This window comes from Lynx canadensis, chromosome A3 (assembly GCF_007474595.2).
Source record: "Lynx canadensis isolate LIC74 chromosome A3, mLynCan4.pri.v2, whole genome shotgun sequence".
NCBI classification, from domain to species: domain Eukaryota; kingdom Metazoa; phylum Chordata; class Mammalia; order Carnivora; family Felidae; genus Lynx; species Lynx canadensis.
In genome coordinates, this window is record NC_044305.1 from 118,294,552 (window position 1) to 118,312,486 (window position 17,935).

General features: G+C 53.7%; 1 protein-coding gene across 2 annotated transcripts; it reads left to right on the top strand.

The window, feature by feature from the left end:
- Nucleotides 1–937: 937 nt before the first annotated feature.
- Nucleotides 938–9,710, top strand: SLC30A3 (solute carrier family 30 member 3). Of its 2 annotated transcripts, XM_030309059.1 has the most exons (8): nucleotides 940–1,217; nucleotides 5,118–5,299; nucleotides 5,774–5,920; nucleotides 6,016–6,169; nucleotides 6,765–6,963; nucleotides 7,195–7,300; nucleotides 7,559–7,693; nucleotides 8,886–9,097. In XM_030309059.1, the coding sequence occupies exons 1-8, from the start codon at nucleotides 1,123–1,125 to the stop codon at nucleotides 9,032–9,034; spliced, it is 1,167 nt and encodes a 388-aa protein (XP_030164919.1). In that variant the 5' UTR covers nucleotides 940–1,122; the 3' UTR covers nucleotides 9,035–9,097. The 2 variants fall into 2 exon arrangements, with proteins under 2 accessions (XP_030164918.1, XP_030164919.1); XM_030309058.1 differs by lacking the exon at nucleotides 6,016–6,169 and having other exon boundaries at nucleotides 938–1,217; nucleotides 8,886–9,710.
- Nucleotides 9,711–17,935: the final 8,225 nt, after the last annotated feature.

Sequence of the window (17,935 nt, forward strand, 5' to 3'; positions counted from 1 at the left end):
CTTTGCTGTAAGTCACTCCTTCCCCTGGGGCTTCCGTTAAAATGAGGCAAAATGAGGTAATGCCCAGCCAGGTGCTAGGGATTCAGAGGTAAAGAATCACCTGCTGACAAGCTGCAGCTTCCCTCCAAGAACAGTGGCTTGTGACCAGAGAGGTGGCATGGCTTCTTCCTCCTCCGGTTGCCCCAGCCTGAGTGACAAGACTGCGACGCGCGCTCTCTTCAGTCACCAGCGCAGCGCCCAGAACTGGAGAGGGAAAGAGGAGGGGGCTCCAGTCCCAGCCTTTTATTCACCAGCTGCATGACCTTAGATGCTTCTTCCTCGGCAACTCAGTTTACTCATCCGAAAAATAGGGATAGTAATGGATTGGAGGAGAGCAGGAAGCTTGTCACCCAATGTCTCTATAAAAATAAATGATAATGAGCGGTACAGTGCTTGGCAGCAGATTTTGCTTACAAATTCCGACCCCACATCCTCCACAGAGGGGTTTCTGGCCGCAGTCCCTGGAGTTCTCCCGGATGTGTCACTGCTCACCCCACACTTTCTGGTTCTCTCGAGCTGGGTAATAATGGACCCACACCTGTTTCTACCTCCGTGTGGGGGGCTGAGCGACGACCCCGTGCAGGCTTGCAAGGGGGGATGTTCCTTAGAAGACGGTTGTTCTGGAGGTGCCTAGGCTTGTGGAACACCGCTCGGAGCCGGCAGGCGGAGCTTGGGTGGGGGCGGAGCTAGTTTACCCAGGGGGTGGGGCTATAGAGATAAGGCGTTCTCCAGAACCCTGCTGGGGAGCAGAGGGCTCGCGTCGCCCCCACCTGGCTCTGGCGCCTGGAAATGGGGCCTTGGCAATGGGGCGGGGCTCCGGGGGGTGAGGCTTAGGCTTGGGGGAGAGGCCCGGGAGCCTGGAGGCGGGGCTTGGGGAGCTCGCCCCACGCGGGGCGGGGCTCCAAAGGCCGCGGGATCTGCAGTTCGGAGTCCCCGCGCCACAGCCGCTGCAGTTCCCTCCACTGTGGTGGCCCCGCGGCCCTGCGGGGAGTCCGGGGGTCGGCTGGACGCTCGGACTTGGTGCAGAACCGGCCCCGCCTCTCGCTTCTTCAGTGGGGCCTAGACGGTCGGGGCCGCGGTGACATGGAGCCCTCTCCTGCCACAGGGGGCTCGGAGACCACTCGCCTGGTGAGCCCCCGGGACCGCGGCGGCGCCGGTGGCGGCCTGCGCTTGAAGAGGTAGGACAGACCTGGGCCGGCCCTCGGCCCGGGGTCGCCACCCTCATGCCATCCGTCCATTTCGTTTGTCTCTTTCTCGGCGCGGCCCCGGCTGGCCGCCCGGGCGCACCGCAACTCCCTCAGCTTCTCGGCGCCCGGCTCTGTCCTCTCCGGCTACATAGCCAGCACCCCCCGACCCTCCCAGCAGCCTGCTTTGCCTCCTCCCGGCCACCTTCTTTTTCTCGGTCCCGCAAAACGGCTCCCCGGCCGGTCCCCCAAGCCTCCGGACCTCTCTGCCGCCCTCGCCGCATCTGACTTCTCCGCGAGTAACTGCTCCTCCGTCGGGCTGGAGTCCGCGCCAGGTGCCCCGATGTCTGCATTGCTCCAGGGCCCTGGCAGTGGGAGCACCTCGCCTCCCAGGCTTCGGAGCCCCCGCTGCAGGCCCCTGGCCCTTCCCTCCGTGCGCCTCGGGGCGCCCCCTCCAGCCATGGCCAGCTGTGCGCACCCGGGCCATGGGCCCGGGCTCCACGGCGGTTCTTCCCGGCCCCTGGGGGGCGGCGGCCGCCGGGAAGCGAGGGGGTGGCAGGGAAGGAGCAGGTGCGGTCTGGGCGGCAGGGGGTATTCCCGGCTCCGCACAGACGGGGCCGGGGGCGGCGAGGTGTGAAATGAGGCGCGCGGAGCGGCCGGGACAGCGGGCCGGGGGCGGCCGGAGAACCTCCTCCGCGTCCCGCCGGCCTCCCGCGCCGGGCGCCCGCCAGCTCTGTCCGCCTTGTCCCTCAGAGCGGCCGCGCCAGGCCCATCCTGGCCACCTCCACTGGCCATTTTGTCTGTTGGCTGACCGTCCGTTTGTCTCGGAAATTTGACAGGCTCTCCGGCTTTTCCTCTTTCTTCATTTCTCATAATCGTTCTGTTTCCCTCCGAGCACCTTTCCCTTTGTCTCTGATGTGATGCCTCTGTGTGTTTCTCGCTGTTTCCCTGGGTGGGGGCCATAAACCTGAGTGGGTGGGGGAGTGGATGAACAGAAGGGAGGACAGACTTCCCGTCTGACTCCTTCCTGCAGGGGCCTGCAGACGTGGGCAGCTGTGGGGGCTCCAGCCCAGGCACTGGCGTCTCTTCACCTATCCTTTTGATTCTGCTTCAGGCCTTTGTCCCCTGCCCACACCCGCCCCCTCTAACCCTCCCCTCTACCCCACTATTATTTGTTGTTTGTTGGGGGTTTCAGAGGGCCAGCAAGAGAAAACTGCCTTGCCTTTCCTTCTCTCTAAACAGCATGTAGACAACCCCCCCCCCCAACACCCACACCAACAATGAAGCTTCTTTTTTTTTTAATGTATTTTTTTTAAGTAGGCTCCACGCCTAATGTGGGGCTTGAACTCATGACCCTGAGATTAAGAGTCGCATGCTCTAACGAGAGAGCCAGCCAGGCACCCCAACAATGAGGCTTCTTTAGTGCCCAATTCATGCATAACAAAAGGGAGCAGCCTGTTGATGGGTGGCTACCTTGATGACTAGCTACTCTGTGCCTTACAAAAAAGGCATCTTGCCCACTGCCCCAAAGCCACGCAGCCTCTGCTTGCTATCCAGACCCGCATCTTGGACTCCCAGCTCACTTTCATTCTCATATGACCATTAGTCACCAAATCCTGCAGTATTTTCTGAAAGAGGCTCTTCCCTACCTACCTGCCCCTCCCCTAAAGTTCTCTGGAGGGGCTCTGTGGCTTGATCTATTCTGGATCCTTCCATCTCCTCTCCTCTCTCCCTCCCAGGCTAATATACACCAGCAAGGTCATCTCAGGGCTAGGGAAGGATATATGAAATCAATCAGTATATCTCCCTTGATGTTCCTTTGAGCCCTCACTTTCCTCCTCAGCCCTTGCCCTGGCTCCTGACAGTTAAAACTCCCAGCCACTCATCTTGTCATTGGCATTCCATGTGTCCGGAGCCCCTTCTTCACCTAGGTCTCGTGTTAAACATCTCTCCCTCTGTTATGTTCTCCTCACCCCCATTACAGTCCATCATTCCCTGCCTGGTGCTCCAAAGTCCTTTGTTCATAAATCCCCCTGGCCCAAACCCCTCCTTGCCTAGTAAGTCATTTGTGACACATCTATCTCCCCCACTAGACTGGGCTTCGCTATGTGTGCACTGCCTGGCCACCTGAGTCCTGGGCACCCAACTATGTGTCTACCTCATTGAAGAATGAGGATGGATTTCAAAGCCACCCTCACCTCCTTGTCTCCTCTGGAAACACACCCAGAATCATACACACCAAGATTCTAAGTCTTGGAAGAAAATTCCGAGAAACTAATCTACCTGCCAGCACTTGAGTTTTCCCTACAAGCACCAATGTCCCCCCCACCTCCCTCACACCTCAGTTCACCCACTTGGCAGAGCTCTCCCTAGCCAGAAGGCCCCAGGCATCCCTCCTCACTTTACTGCTGTGATCACATTTCTATCTGGAGCCTTCATTTTCACTCATGGGTATTTTTGTCACACCTCCATGAGTATTTCTAGGACTGTGTTTTCCAGTTAGGTTCTTTGTTCTGTGGAAGGTTCTGGCCTTGTTGGGGTTCAGGTTGGGTAGTACTAGGGTTGAGAATTGGGCCAGAAAGAGCCTAAAACTCAGCCTGAGCTCAAGCTCTGGCATCCCAGGTGAGGACCCAGCCCCATTCACTTATCAAGGGAGGCTTACGGCACGGTACAGTTAAGGCGGCCTCCACTGGGCATTTATGGTCAGACTGAGGTCCAGCTAACATGTAGCAGACTCCAGATCCACTGCTCCTACCACTGCCTCCCCATCCACAGCAGTCTGTCCTTCGTCCTCCCCATGACAACCTCAGTGTGGAATCCGGCCACTAGTTCTCTGTGCCTGGATCCTCAGACTTTTTGGGTCCCAACATTCCACCTCCTCTCTGTTTCTTTCTTTCTTTCTTTTTTTAAAATGTTTATTTATTTTTGAGAAAGAGAGTGTGAGTAGGGGAGGGGCAGAGAAAGGGGGAGAGGGGATCCAAAGCGGGCTCCACACTGACAGCCTCGAACTCACAAACTGTGAGATCATGACCTGAGCTGAAGTCAGACACTCAACCGCCTGAGCCACCCAGGCGGCCCTCCACTCTTCTCTTAAATGGCCACATTTCAGCTGCATGTCTAGATAGAGAAGGTGAAGGATCTGGAGTGGAGGCACAAGGAGATGGGTCTGGGAGAGAGGCACTCAGACCAGGATCACGTGCTTCGTCTGGCCTCACACTTTGACACCACCTGGTCATATTGCCTCTGCTTGGCATGTTCACCCTGTCTCTGTCAACACCTTCCCCATCCTCCAAGGCCCTTCTCTTGGTGCCTCCTTCAGTTATTTCCCTGGTTCCTCTTGGACTCCTCTACCCCTCTATCCTCTGAGTGCTGATAGCACTTTGTTTTAACTGCTCTGATGGCGATAGCTACCTTCTGCTACATATCATAGTACTTAGGTACACATTTGTTCACCAAAAGCTCCCAGAGATCAGCATGATCCTGCTGACTTTGTGTGCCTTATGGTGCCTATCAATTGGTTATGGTGGAGTCGGCTCTCTACCATGAACTAGCTGTGTGGCCTCCATATGTCCTCTCCCTCTCTGAGCCTCAGACTTGTAATTTCTGTAATAAAATGTTAGACTAGACTACCTCTATGGTGCTTTGCAGCTGTGAGATTCTGTGGCTCCGCGTATGAGAGGAAAAGGGCAGCTGGGATCCGAGCTGTTTGCTTAGCCCCCATCTCTCATGTGGCCCTCTGTCCCCGAGGCTCCCGGGTTTGAGCAAGCCTGGGGACAGACAGAGGGAGTGCGGGGCCATAGCTGATGAAGGCCGTCTGGGGGACCGAGGGCCTGGGAGTGAGGAACAGATTCAACTGTAGCCAAGCCCCAGGTTGAATTGTGCTGCCTGCCTCAGTCTCTTCACAGAGCCCTCGGAGCCCCTCCCTGAGGAACCTAAACCTGAGGAGATGCCCTTCCACCATTGCCACAGGGACCCCCTGCCCCCGCCGGGCCTCACCCCCGAGAGGCTGCAGGCGCAGAGGCAGCTGTGTGCGGCCTGTGCTGTGTGCTGCGTCTTCATGGCCGGGGAGGTGGTCGGTAAGTTGGAGAGCAGCTCCTCCGACCCCATCCTCTCGACACCTGCCTCGGCCGCTCTCCACCCAGAGAGAGCATCCCAATAATATTCCTGGGTGGACAAGCAGAGAAAGGGATGGCTGGGGTGGGGAGTTGGGTGCCCGGGGCTCAGGAAGTGGGAGAGGGTGAGGGATAGCACCGAGGGATATTTAGGGCGAGGTCTGGGGGCAGAGGGCCAGGGCTGGCCTCTTGGCATTAGCTAGTCTTTTTAAAGTCCTATTTTCTTGATATCAAAATGTGTCATTATAGGAAAACTAGAAAACGTGGGTGAGTGAAAAGAAGGAAATAAAAACTCCCTGTAATCTCATCCCCAGGGAAAAACACAGTTCACATTTTGGTGCACGTCCCCGCAGTATCTTTCCGTGCTTGTACACACACTACCACGGAGCATGATATCTTCCAACTGGACCCAGACCGTCCATTGCTTTGCCCTTGCAGGTGGGTATTTGGCGCACAGCCTGGCCATCATGACGGATGCAGCCCACCTCCTGGCGGATGTGGGCAGCATGATGGGCAGCCTCTTCTCCCTTTGGCTCTCAACCCGTCCAGCCACCCGCACCATGACCTTTGGCTGGCACCGCTCAGGTAAGGCCCTGCGTGGCCCAGTGAGCCTCTGATCTTACCAGAAGGTACCTCCTAGGGTCCCGGGCGGGTCTCTGATAGCTTGTCTCCCCCTGCAGAGACTCTGGGGGCTTTGGCCTCCGTGGTCTCCCTCTGGATGGTCACTGGCATCCTCCTGTACCTGGCCTTCATCCGCCTGCTGCACAGCGACTACCACATCGAGGGGGGTGCAATGCTGCTGACCGCCAGCATCGCAGTCTGTGCCAATCTGCTGTACGTTCCAGCATGGAGCAGGCACCATGCGGGGTTCAGGGCAAGGGGTCCTCCTCCAGGGTGGGAGAGCTGGCTCTCTCCCCTCCCCAACAGGCATGCAACACGCACACACGGTTCTCAACTGTCTGCCCCAGGGCTGCCTGAGAACAGACAGGAGAGAGACCTAGACGTCAGAGTCAGCGGACATTTATGAAGGGCCTACTGTGTGCCAGCTGCTCTGCGGGGGGTTTTCATCCAGTACTGTCTCATTTAAGGCCCACAACCACCCTATGAGGTAGACTGTGTCGCCCTTAGCGTACAGTTAATGAAATAGGTCCCAAGAAGTGGTCGGGTGACTTGCCCAGGCCACACAGCTGTCCAAGTAGCAGGGTCAGGATCTGAATCCCTGTCTCCTGCACCATGTACGGTATTTTTCCCCCCAGGCTGCACGATTTGTCTCTCTTATCCAATGCTGTCTTCTTCCCTGGGTTGGGAAAACAGGGAGACAATAGGTGGAGAAAGGGCTCCTGGGGAGGTGAGTTGGAGAGCCATGGAAATAGGGCAGAGGAGGCCAGAAACAGGCCACCTGGGCTGAGCTGCTCTGCTTCCCCCTCAGAATGGCCTTTGTGCTGCACCAGGCCGGGCCCCCCCACAGCCACGGGTCTAGGGGGGCGGAGTATGCACCGCTGGAGGAGGGGCCGGGGGAGCCCCTGCCCCTGGGGAACACCAGCGTCCGGGCAGCCTTTGTGCATGTGCTGGGGGACCTCCTGCAGAGCCTTGGGGTACTGGCCGCCTCTGTCCTCATCTACTTCAAGGTACTGTGCACGCAAGCCTGCCCCAGCCTGCCTTCCCCAGCTCCACATCCGTCCCCTCCTTCCCAGGACCCTTGGCCTCCCTCCCCGCCGACTCCCGGCTCCCCAGGTCACGGTCCCTTCCCCTTTAGCAGGGCTCTCAGGGGCCTCTCGGGTCCTGTCTTTCCAAGACACCCCTAGATCTTCCACTGGAATATTCCTGCTTCCTGGGCTTAGAGATCTCTTTCTCTATAGCCTCAGTACAAGGCAGCTGACCCCATCAGCACCTTCCTCTTCTCCATCTGTGCCCTTGGATCCACAGCTCCCACCCTCCGAGATGTTCTTCGTGTCCTTATGGAAGGTAAATCAGATGCCACTCTCCCTGCCCAGGGCCCTCTCTGATCTCCCTCCAGCTCTGAGCCACCTCTCTTCCCTGAAGAGAATGTTGGGAGAAGGTCTGGGCCCTGGGGCCTATTGCTAGAAGGAGGATTCAGGCACAGGGGGAATTGTGGGGGTTGATGGTAAGCAGGTACAGGGTAGGAGAGGTAGAGTCTGGTGGGGGGGGCTGCCTTTGGGCAGGAGTGGCCCTGGCAGTAAGCATGGCGGGTGCTGTTTGCAGGTTCCCCGCGAAGTGTGGGGTTTGAGCCCGTGCGGGACACACTGTTGTCAGTGCCAGGAGTCCGGGCAACTCATGAGCTGCACCTGTGGTCCCTTACGCTCACTTACCATGTTGCCTCCGCACACCTGGCTATCGGTGAGTCCTCACTGGCCCTAGCCAGTTACCTCCTAGAAACAGTCCCCCATCTTCCAACCCCACCCCCCACACTCCCCTTCCAAACCTAGGGAGGTAGCCTGAATTGCTGTTTCTGTCTCTTTCTTGATCTCTCTTACACACACATGCATGTTGGAGACAAGGAACCCTGGACAGGGTGTTCTGGAGGGGAGGTTTCCCCCTCTCTGAGGTAGTGCAGAGAATCAGCAACCCTTTAAAAGATCACTAGTACCTGGGTGGCTCTGCGTCCGACTCTTGATTTTGGCTCAGGTCATGATCTAACGGTTCTTGAGATTGAGCCCTGTGTGGGGCTCCACAATGAGAACGCGGAGCCTGCTTGGGATTCTCTCTCCCTTTCTCTCTACCCCTCTCCCTGCTCATGCACACACACACACACACACACACACACACACACACACAAACACACACACACACTTTCTCTCTCTCTCTCTCTCTCTTTTTCTCTTTCAAAAAAAATACATAAACTTAAAAAAAAAAAACAGATTACTAGTACCAATAGGTCTAGTGACGGGGCACAGTTAGGTAAGTTATGACAATGGGGTAACATGGAACTATTCAAAATGATGATTTATGAACACTGTATGGCAACTAGGAGAAATGTTTATGGTATAAAGCTAAGAGAAAAAAGCTGAATGTAAAATTATATCTACATTATGATTCAACTATTAAAAATATATATGGTGACTCACAAGCTGACAAAGGATTTTTGAGTTTCTTCCAGATGCAAGAAGCAATCAGAGACATGCAATTTGGATGCCAAAAATATTATACTTTGTAGGATAGTTGATGGTAACTCTAGAGGGACAATGGGAGAAAATATTTAACATCTGGATTGTCTTGGAAAGTCGGGTACTATGGCTGCTGAAACATACAGCTGCGTGTTAATAGTCAAAGAGCAGAAGAGAATAGAAAAATAAGAATGGTTTGGTGTTTTAGCCTGGTAGCATGGTTGATTAGGGGGTGAGTCTCCCCAGCCTTTTCTTTGGCATTTTTATGCTGTTCATACAATACAGAAAGAAAATAAAGCTTCTCATTCAAACCTGGCTTTAATGCTGTGCAAGCCATTGGGTCCCCCTTCACCCGGCCTTATCTTGGCCCCTGCCTGATTCCCGACTCCCCTGGGAACCTGCTGCCTCTTATCACTCTCCCACAGACTCCACGGCCGACCCTGAAGCTGTCCTGGCTGAAGCCACATCCCAGCTCCACTCCCGGTTTGGATTCTCCAGCTGTACCCTGCAGGTTGAGCAGTACCAGCCCGAGATGGCCCAGTGCCTGCGCTGCCGGGAGCCCCCCCAGGCCTGAGCCGAGGCCCTGCCCTTACCCCACTGCCAGGCCCTGGCTCAGCCCTGGACTCTCAGTACCTGCCTCCCCGCTCTCCGAAAAGGGACAGAACTGGGCCCATACCCCTTCCTCTCTCCCTCCTTCCACCTGCCGGCGCCCCAGCCCCGAGCCCCAGTGGGCAAGACCAAAGTGGGTGTGGGGGGCGGGCAGGAGTCAGGCTGAATGGGAATCAATTGGTGGGGGTGTGTAGAAGGCCCTCAGTCCCCACTCTATGGTCTGGGGAGCACAAGCGTCCTCTCCATGCAGTTCATTTGTCTGTGTGGCAGGCTGGCTGGCTGGCTGGCTGGGGGCATCTGCCTGTCTGTGTGCTGTTGGTGTGCCTATGCCTGGGGGAGGTCAGCAGGGGCCCCCTCCCCACGTGGCCCTCGCTCTGTCTATGCAGGAGCCCCAAAGCCCGCACTTTGTCCGTGTGTTCTAGCCCTGTGGTTTTGTCTCCGTGTGTGTGTGTTTCTTGGTGCTGTGGCCTGTGTGTCTCTGTGCCTATGTGGCTGTGCTATAGTCTCTCTGAGTCTGCACCATCCATGTGTCCTTTTGGGGGTCTGTCTGTCCATCCCTCTGTTGGTGCTGTGCCCTCGGCTATCCCAGAGAGAGGGAGGACTCCGCTGCAGCTCCACCAATAAACTTGTGTCTAACTGCATCTCTCAGCCCTTGCACTGACTCCTCAGGAGGGGTTAAAGGAATCATGAAGCCACAGTGACCTTCCTTCCACAGCCCTCCCACCTCCTACCCAGCCCCTCCACCCTCTCTACCCTCCAATATCCATTCCCATGTAGGCTAAAACCCTCCAGTCCTTTTATTACCTTACCTGACTTCACAGCCTGGGTCGCTGGCTCAGGGAGAGGCCCCACACACCACGGGCCTGGTTGCAGGAGAAAGTTGGGAGGCAGGGAGCCAAGGGATCTTGGAGACTCGTTCCTAAAGACTCCCGCAGGCACCATGGCCTCAGGCTGGTCATAGAGAAGCTTTGTCCCTTCCGGGGAGAGTGGTTGGACCACATGCTGCTGTGGGCCTAGTTCCTGAGCTGTATAAGCTGTCAGGGGGAGAGGCCCTCATCCTGAGACCAGTTTTGGGCTGTGGACACCAAGCACCTCTTTTAAAAAAAAAAAAATTTATTTTGGGGAGAGCACAAGTGGGGGAGGGGCAGAAAGAGGGGGACAGAGGATCTGAAGTGGGCTATGCGCTGACAGGCTGACAGCAGAGAGCCCAATCCAGGGCTCGAACTCAGGAACTGCAAGATCATAACCTGAACTGAAGTCAGACGCTCAACCGACGGAGCCACCCAGGTGCCCCACCAAGCACCTCTTTTATAATTATCCTCCCTTTGCCTTTAAGAATCATATACATATTATTGTTGTTGTTTTATTTTAGAGAGAGAGCATGGGTGGGGGAGAGGGGCAGAGGGAGAGGGAGAGAGATGGAGAATTCCAAGCAGGCTCTACAGCATGGAGTCTGGTCTGTCGTGGGGCTCGATCCCACAACCGTGAGGTCACGACCTGAGCCAAAACCAAATGTCAGATAACCAACCAAGCCACACGGGCGCCCCTAAGTATCATATATTTGGACAGATTTAGTCTTAGAAACCAAACTTAAAGGATTATTATTACTATTAAGGCCTCCCTTAAACTTAAGGGATTGTGGGTTTTCTCTTTTAAAAATCAAACTCTTTGTGCTTCGATTTTAGATCTAGTGCATTGGATCAGCAGTTCACACCTTGCGACCCTAGGTTAATACAATTCCAGCCTGAAGCAAAGAAACAGCATTTTCATTAGCCCGTGCATATTTCTGCAAGGCTTTCCTCTGCGTAATGGAAATATCTTTATTATAAAACGATCTTTCTTTTATTATAAGAGCAATATATGATTGCTTTAAGAGTCCAACAAAGGAAAAGTGTATAAAGTAGGAAGTGAATGTTTCCCCTATTATATTACTCCCAGAGGTGACTGCTATTCAGTTTGGAGTCTCTCTGCCCATATTTTTATGTATGAACCAACAGTTCTATGTAATAACATAGATGGGATCACTTTATAGGTGAGATCACGTAACCTGCTTTTATGACTCAAACATACGTGCTGGATGTATCTTTCCATGGCAATACATACACATTTCATTGCTTTTTTTTAAGGTGAGGCTTTTGGACTCATTGAAAATACGCCTCCCCACTCTGATCTCCAACTGCACTCCCCCCCCCCCCCCCCCGCCGCCCCCAGGCTGGGTGAGTCTCGGCTGGCCTGCTGGCCTGCGTCAGTCAGGCACGGGAGGCTGGGCTGAGGTGAAGGGCTGGCAGTCCATCACACTCGAGGATGCCCCAGCTGCTCTCCATGCTTTGCTAGTTCCTGATACTTTCTCATTTTACGTCTCATTGGTTACAGGCCCCAAGCGACATGATGGGGGTGGGGAAGAGTGAGGAAATGAAGGGTGGGGAAAATGAGGACTAGATTTTCACCCTATGACCAGCCTTGAGCTCAGCCCCACTATATATCACAATGCTGGGTTCCTTTGTAGGGGAGGGAACACAGTGTTCGGGGTGGAATGAGATTTCACAAAGGATGTGGCCCACCTCTGCCCCACACCCTGGCGAGATGAGGAAGTGGAAGCCGAGGCTTGGAGAGGGAAAAGAACTTCCTCAAGGTCACCCAGCAAGTGACAGGGGCAGGAGCAGAACCAGGGTTCTCACTCCCACTCAGGCCTCTTTGAAGCTCTTGCCCAGTGGAGTTTCTCAGCAAACCTTTGCTCAGTTTCTTTTTCAGCAACCTGCTGCCACCAGCATGGCAGATCCTGGGGCTCTGGACTCAGGCTTCTTGGTTCTGCCTCAGCTTCTATTAATACACTGGTCCAGCTAACCTCTCTGTGTTCCTGCCTTTGTAATTATAAAAAGAGGAATTACATGGTAGTGTGGATGTGAAGGTTCCTGGTATATAAAGGGCGTGTAGGAATAGGTGTTCTTGGATGGAATCCAGGATGCAGGGGTGAGAGAGATTTCAGGGGAACAGGGTGGCCCAGCACCCTAATAGCAGGGATAGGAGCCAACATTTACTGAGCTTACACTGGTGCAAGGCACCATAGACCGCTTTACCTCCACTTTACCGATGGAGAAACTGAGGTGTACCTGCCCGGAGTCCTGCAGCTAATAACTGTTGGGGTTGAGATGCAAATTCCCTTCTGGCTGCTCTAAATCCCCAGCCCTTTTACGCACCACCCTCCCTTTCCATCCATCTCCCAGCTTCAGGCTTTGCTCAGTCAGGGTCATGGAAGGACAGAAGGATCAGGGGCATTCTCCCTCATTCATACAGCACTCTCCAGGGAGTCTTGGAAACCCTTATCTGCAAGAGCTGCCCGCATCCCCCCATTATCTGCCCAACCCACCTCCACTTGCTTATCCAGAACGTCCTTTCCTCTTGGTGTCCTTCCCTGATGATAAAATATGTGGTGGAGGGAGAGGTGAGGAGAAAGGGCTTGCCGGGGAGGCACGAGCAAGAGCAGGGCTGGGGAAGGGCCCATCCATCAGTCCAGCCCTGGCAGCACTTTACACAGCTGGTTAACCAGGGGATGGGAGGGGAGACGGCCGCCTGTGAGGCAGACAGGGACCAGAAAAAGATGGGGTGGACAGGGGGGAGAGAGGGACAGGCCGGGATGCTGGAAGTGCCATGGTCAGAGCGTTCGAGAGAGATATGAGACCCAGCAGTCAGAAGGAGAAGCCAGAATGGGGGTGCGTGGATGTGGGGAGGGGGCGTGGGAACATCCGGGCACATGGGCAGGCCCCGCCCCCTCACTGTGGGGCTCACCTGGGGCCCTCTGGGCGGGGTGGGGCTGAACCTCTCTGTCCAAGGGGAAGGCCTGACGACCCAGCGGACCGGGGGAACTGCTTGTCTCGGGCCGGGAGGAAGCACTGGGTGATAAATTGGTATCTTCCTCCCTCTGGTGACCCTGCCGTCTTTTCAGGAACTTCAGTGAGCTGGGAGCCCATCCCGGCCGCCTTTAGCCAGACCATCAAAGGGAGAGCAGCGCCCCCCTGCGGCCCACGCTATGATAAGCAGCAGAGGCGACCAGACCAGAAGGCTCTGGAGGGAATCTCAGAATCAAGGCTAGATGGGAAGAGCCCTCACCCTCTTCAGGGCAAATTCCCCCACCCCTGTGGAGAACTGCATTTAGGAAGTTTCCTTTGTACTTGAAGGACTCTTTATCCCCAACTCTGGGAGTGCCCAGGACCTCTCAGTCCCTGATCTGAGCACCAGAGCCATCCCATCACCACTAGATCAATACCTTACAAGGGGTGCTGGGCAGTGGGGCAGAGTCTGAGGTGATCACGAATGGTCCTACGTAGTGGGCCCTGTTGCTACGTCTAGTGAGAGAAAGTGGGTGGGGAGAATGCCCAGGAAGAATAGGCCCAGGGTGGCCAGACCTGTGTCTCTCTCCTTCAGTCCCCACTCCCTGCCCTCTCTCTGCCCCAGCCTCCCTCACCTGCTCTCTGGCTACAGCATCCTGAAGCCCCAGGAAGCAGCTCCCACTGGGCCTGGAGAAGCTCACTCATAGAACAGGTCCCCTTGTGTCAGAGCTGACCCTCTGCGCTAGTCACCAGTATAGAGGCCCTGGTGGCCACCCTGGGAAGGGCACATCCCATGGCCGCTCATGGGCTAGTCCCCTCCTCCCCTCCTGCACCAGATCTTCCACTCCCTGGGGAAGACTCTCTGGTCCATTCCTAAGTGGGTGCCTCAGGAGGGAGAGAAGGAAAGTGCAGCCAGCAATGTCCTCTCTCACCTTAGCTTAGCACTCTATGTAGGTTCCTTTTCCATTCTTAAAAGGAAACATACAAGCTTCCCAGAATAGAACAGAAGAGCCCCGCATGGGGGTCTCCAGGTGAATCCCTTCTGAGTTTTTCTCTCCAATCGGGTGCTATGCCCATGGCACCTGGTTCCCAGGGCTTACTGCCTGACATCTTCTCTGACCCAAACAGTCTGAACATTCAATTCCAGTCTCTTGTTCTCTTTGGCTCAACTAAGACACACTATAAATTTTAAAAGGACTGGAGCCAGAAGCCTAAGGAGAAACCAATGGAACCAAACCCAGGAACTAAAAGACAGCTAAAGCTTACCAAAATAAGCAGGTTTCGGGCCCTACAATAGCAAACTTGCTTTCCCTGGCCCGGAGATTGCCTCCCTGTTCTCCTCCATCCTGCCCACCTGCTGCACCAGAGCAGGGTTCAGATCAGGACTCGGTCACATGGAACTTCTGGGAAGCACAGTGATGGGGTGAGATTGCTCGGTAAATCGCACACCCCCCGGAGGGAAGAAGGCACTGGCTTTCCTTACCTTTGCCTGGCACTTAGTAGATACTCAGCAATAGGTGTTGGTGGAGTGAATGGATGAAAAGATGGTAAACAAATGGACACGGGGTCACACAAAGCCTATAAACTGCCATCTTAATTCCCTAGGCTCCTGCCCACGAGCCAATGAGCCTTACAAGCGGACTCTCCAGGGTAAATCTGCACCAGCATTTGGTGGTAACTAATCAGACGCCTCCCAAAGAGGAAGTGATTGATATTTCCAGAGTCCTCCATGGTGGGTGACATGCCTGTCTCTGGTCCTGCCCTGCACATTGCTTCCCCAACCCTACTACAAGCTCATGATGTCTATCTTTCCATTGAGCCCCACTCGGTGACCCTTTTATTACCCTCCCGAGGATTCATCACAGCTTTCCCAGCTTTTTCTGGACCTTTCAGGTCCTAATGCCACACCCATCTTTCCTTACCTCTTGGCAAATGACCTCAGCTTCCAGACTAGTCCCTCATTAAGCCCATGCATGACATGTGGTGTCCACCTTACAGCCACAAAGCATCAGAGTAACTACTGTGACCAAGTCCCTGCCCCATTGACCTACTGCAGGATCTGATCCGCTGACATCTCGCCCCACACCTCACACACCTGCAACCCTGGGACTCTGAGGGCTTTCTTCAGAGTTCTTCTCCACACTAAGATTCTGCTCATTTCTCCTTGCTCTCATTCTCTTGGTGAACTAATACAGAGATACATATTTGAAGAGCTTTGATTACCTTTCTGTTAATGATTCAGTCAACAAATATTGATTGAGCCCCTGTTATGGACTCAATACTTTTCTTGGTGCTTGGGATATATTAATGAGTAAGGTCGTTATGTAAACACATATTTATCCCAACTTGCACGTTGCCCCAACTTCCCAGCTTCAGTATCTATACATCTCCATATATGTCCCACAGCAGCTAAAAAGTATCATGCCCAAACAGGATTCATCCTTCCCTACCCGACACTGGCTCTCTGATCTACATCAGCCCTCATTCTCCCAGTTTCGAGGTCCCATGCCATGGAGTCATTTTCTAGTCTTTCCTATCCTTAGTATTTTCGTATTTTCTAACACTCAGACCCTTTTCACCTGTCATTTGCTTTTAGTGCAATAGCCTTCTAATTGGCTTCCCCGACGGTGGACTCTTCCCGATGCTGTTGCCAGGTTAGTCTTCCTGTGCACTCCCTTATCCTAGCAGTCATTGCACCACATCTCTTCCAGCCAGTGTCCCCCCTCTCCCACCACCCCCCCCCCCCGTGTATGGGATATCGTTACACAATTACAGACACCTACAATGTCACCCTGGGAATTCCCAACTCTAGGCTTTCAACTGAAGCCCAAAGCTGCACCGACTTGCCATGGTTGTAGCTCATTAATCCTAACAGGTAGGAATAGGATGAAAGTGGCAAAGCTCCAAGAAGACCTATTTTCCTATTTTGAGATTTTCTTCTTCACTAGGGTAGACAGTGAAGAGTTGCGGAAAGTGACTTTGCAACGATAATGAGTGAACACATTAGGTCAGACCTTTTTTTCACAGAGCGGCATATTTAAAGGGTTCATCCAAAAGTAAAAGTGAAAAAAAATGTTAATATTTGTAAAGTGCTGGAACAGTGCTCGGCACATAATTAGAGCTATGTTAACTTAAAAAAAAAAAAAAAAAAAAAAAAAAAGATCAAATTGCTTAAGTATCTCAGGAGCCCGGAAAACTTTTAACTTTTTATAATGATAACCACATGGGACATACGAAGTTTCTCAGTGGATGTGGAATAGCCTTAGATATATTTTGTTTAAAGGACTGTTTTTATTCTTTGCTGATAGCTTCATTTATTGCCCAATGTACCAAGATCTTTCTGGTTGTAGGGAAAAGAGGTTTATTCAACTTGGAGCCGTTTTATGATCAGGAGAGTCAAGGAAAGGAACAGAGCAGGAACACCTCCCACCACTTAGCAACTGAGTAGAATGTGTATGCCGCTTGGCAGCAAACCCTGCTTCTCCTTGAGGACGAGGCTCCGAGACGGAGTTCTATGGGAATCTGTGTGTGGCAGATTCCCAGGTACTTGGGAAAATAATCTCTTGACGTGTCTGAATAGCCTAAGAAGGGTAACCGGAGCTCTAGGAAGGAGAAGCGTACTCCAAATGATATTCTTTTCCAACCAACAAAGTCCTCTAGGTACCAGAGGGAGAACTGGTCAGGGTCAGGGTTTGGGAAGCCTGGAAGGATTAACATTAGCAGGGCGAGAGGTCTCAGCTCTCCAGGAGCAGATAGAGTCATACCCAGTTCCACCCTCCAACAGCGCCTGTGGTTACGAATTCCTGTTTCTGTTGGAAAGCACACCCAGACCTCTCGGTCTGGTCTGTCACCCTCATCCCTAACAGTATGAAGCAGGTGTTCCCTGTGGGGTCCGGGTGTAGCCCTTCACTGTGCCGCAGACACAGAATTGCCACTCCTACGTTCAAGCGGTGCTGGCAGTAGGATTCTCTTCCCACCCAACCTGCCCTTTCCTCGGGCAACAGCCCCAAACCCCACTCCGTGGACAGAGGTCCAGGTTTGTGCTGATCTCTCTTCTGAAAACTGGCTCCCATCTTAGACTTCTTTCCTTGTTTAGATTTGAGTGGCTTGTCTCTCACACTGGTTTTGGATGCCCTTAACGCGTGAAATTCCTTTTTGCTTCTTACTAGAGGAGAGATGGGTTTGGAGTTAAGTGGTCCTATATATGAATCTTAGCTACGTGACTTTGAATAAGCCACCCAGGGACCTTTCAGAGTTCCTACATCTGTAAAACAGTTAGAAAGTTGGTGTAAGATTACATGAGAATATGTGAAATTCTGTGCTCACAGTTTTCAGAAAATGAGTGCCTTTCTCACTTTCCCATCTCTGTGACGTGCTAATAGCTGTGTGTGTGAAGTAGGTTCCTCCTGAATGATGCGAATGCAGTTTAGACCATCATGTGCCAGCATGCAGCAGTCCGACCTGTGGTAGTCATTGGATGCCTTACTGGCTAAGAGGCCTCAAAACTGAGGGTGAGAATTCTCTTGTTTGTTCTTGCACTCTCGCTGCACATGGTACTTTGTACCTGGGTGGTGGAGTCTCCTGGATCAAATTTCTTGAATGCTGCTAACGTGCATGGAATGGAATGGAACGGAATGGAATAGCTCACGTACTTTGTATGATCCACAGAAGCCCTGAACCGCAAAGACACAGGAGCTACTCCACCTCAGTCCCCAATCCCACGGTCTCTAAGCCAAGTGCTCTTCAGCCTCCATAGCGTCTGCCCGTGTCCAGTCTGGAATGTCCAGCGTCAGCCAGAGGCTCCCAGGGATAGCAGGTGGGAGGGGCTCCTAACAGTGATGGTAGCTGAACTCCAAGGCCAGGTTTTGAGGACGCAATGGCCACCTCAGCCTCTGAAGGAGAGAACTAACCAGACAGAAGAGAGAAGAGTGAAGGCCTCACCAGAGGACCCAGCTGTTTGGCATTCCTTTTCCCATAACTCAGAACTCTGAGTGCAACTTAATTGAGGAAGGACACTGGACACCTGTCAGTGCAGCACA

Coding starts and splice junctions, on each gene's coding strand:
- SLC30A3 (XM_030309058.1), top strand. CDS start 1,123: ATGGAGCCCTCTCCTGCCACAGGGGGCTCGGAGACCACTCGCCTGGTG. Junction 5,300..5,773: donor CATGGCCGGGGAGGTGGTCG/GTAAGTTGGAGA, acceptor TTGCCCTTGCAG/GTGGGTATTTGGCGCACAGC. Junction 7,694..8,885: donor CTCCGCACACCTGGCTATCG/GTGAGTCCTCAC, acceptor ACTCTCCCACAG/ACTCCACGGCCGACCCTGAA.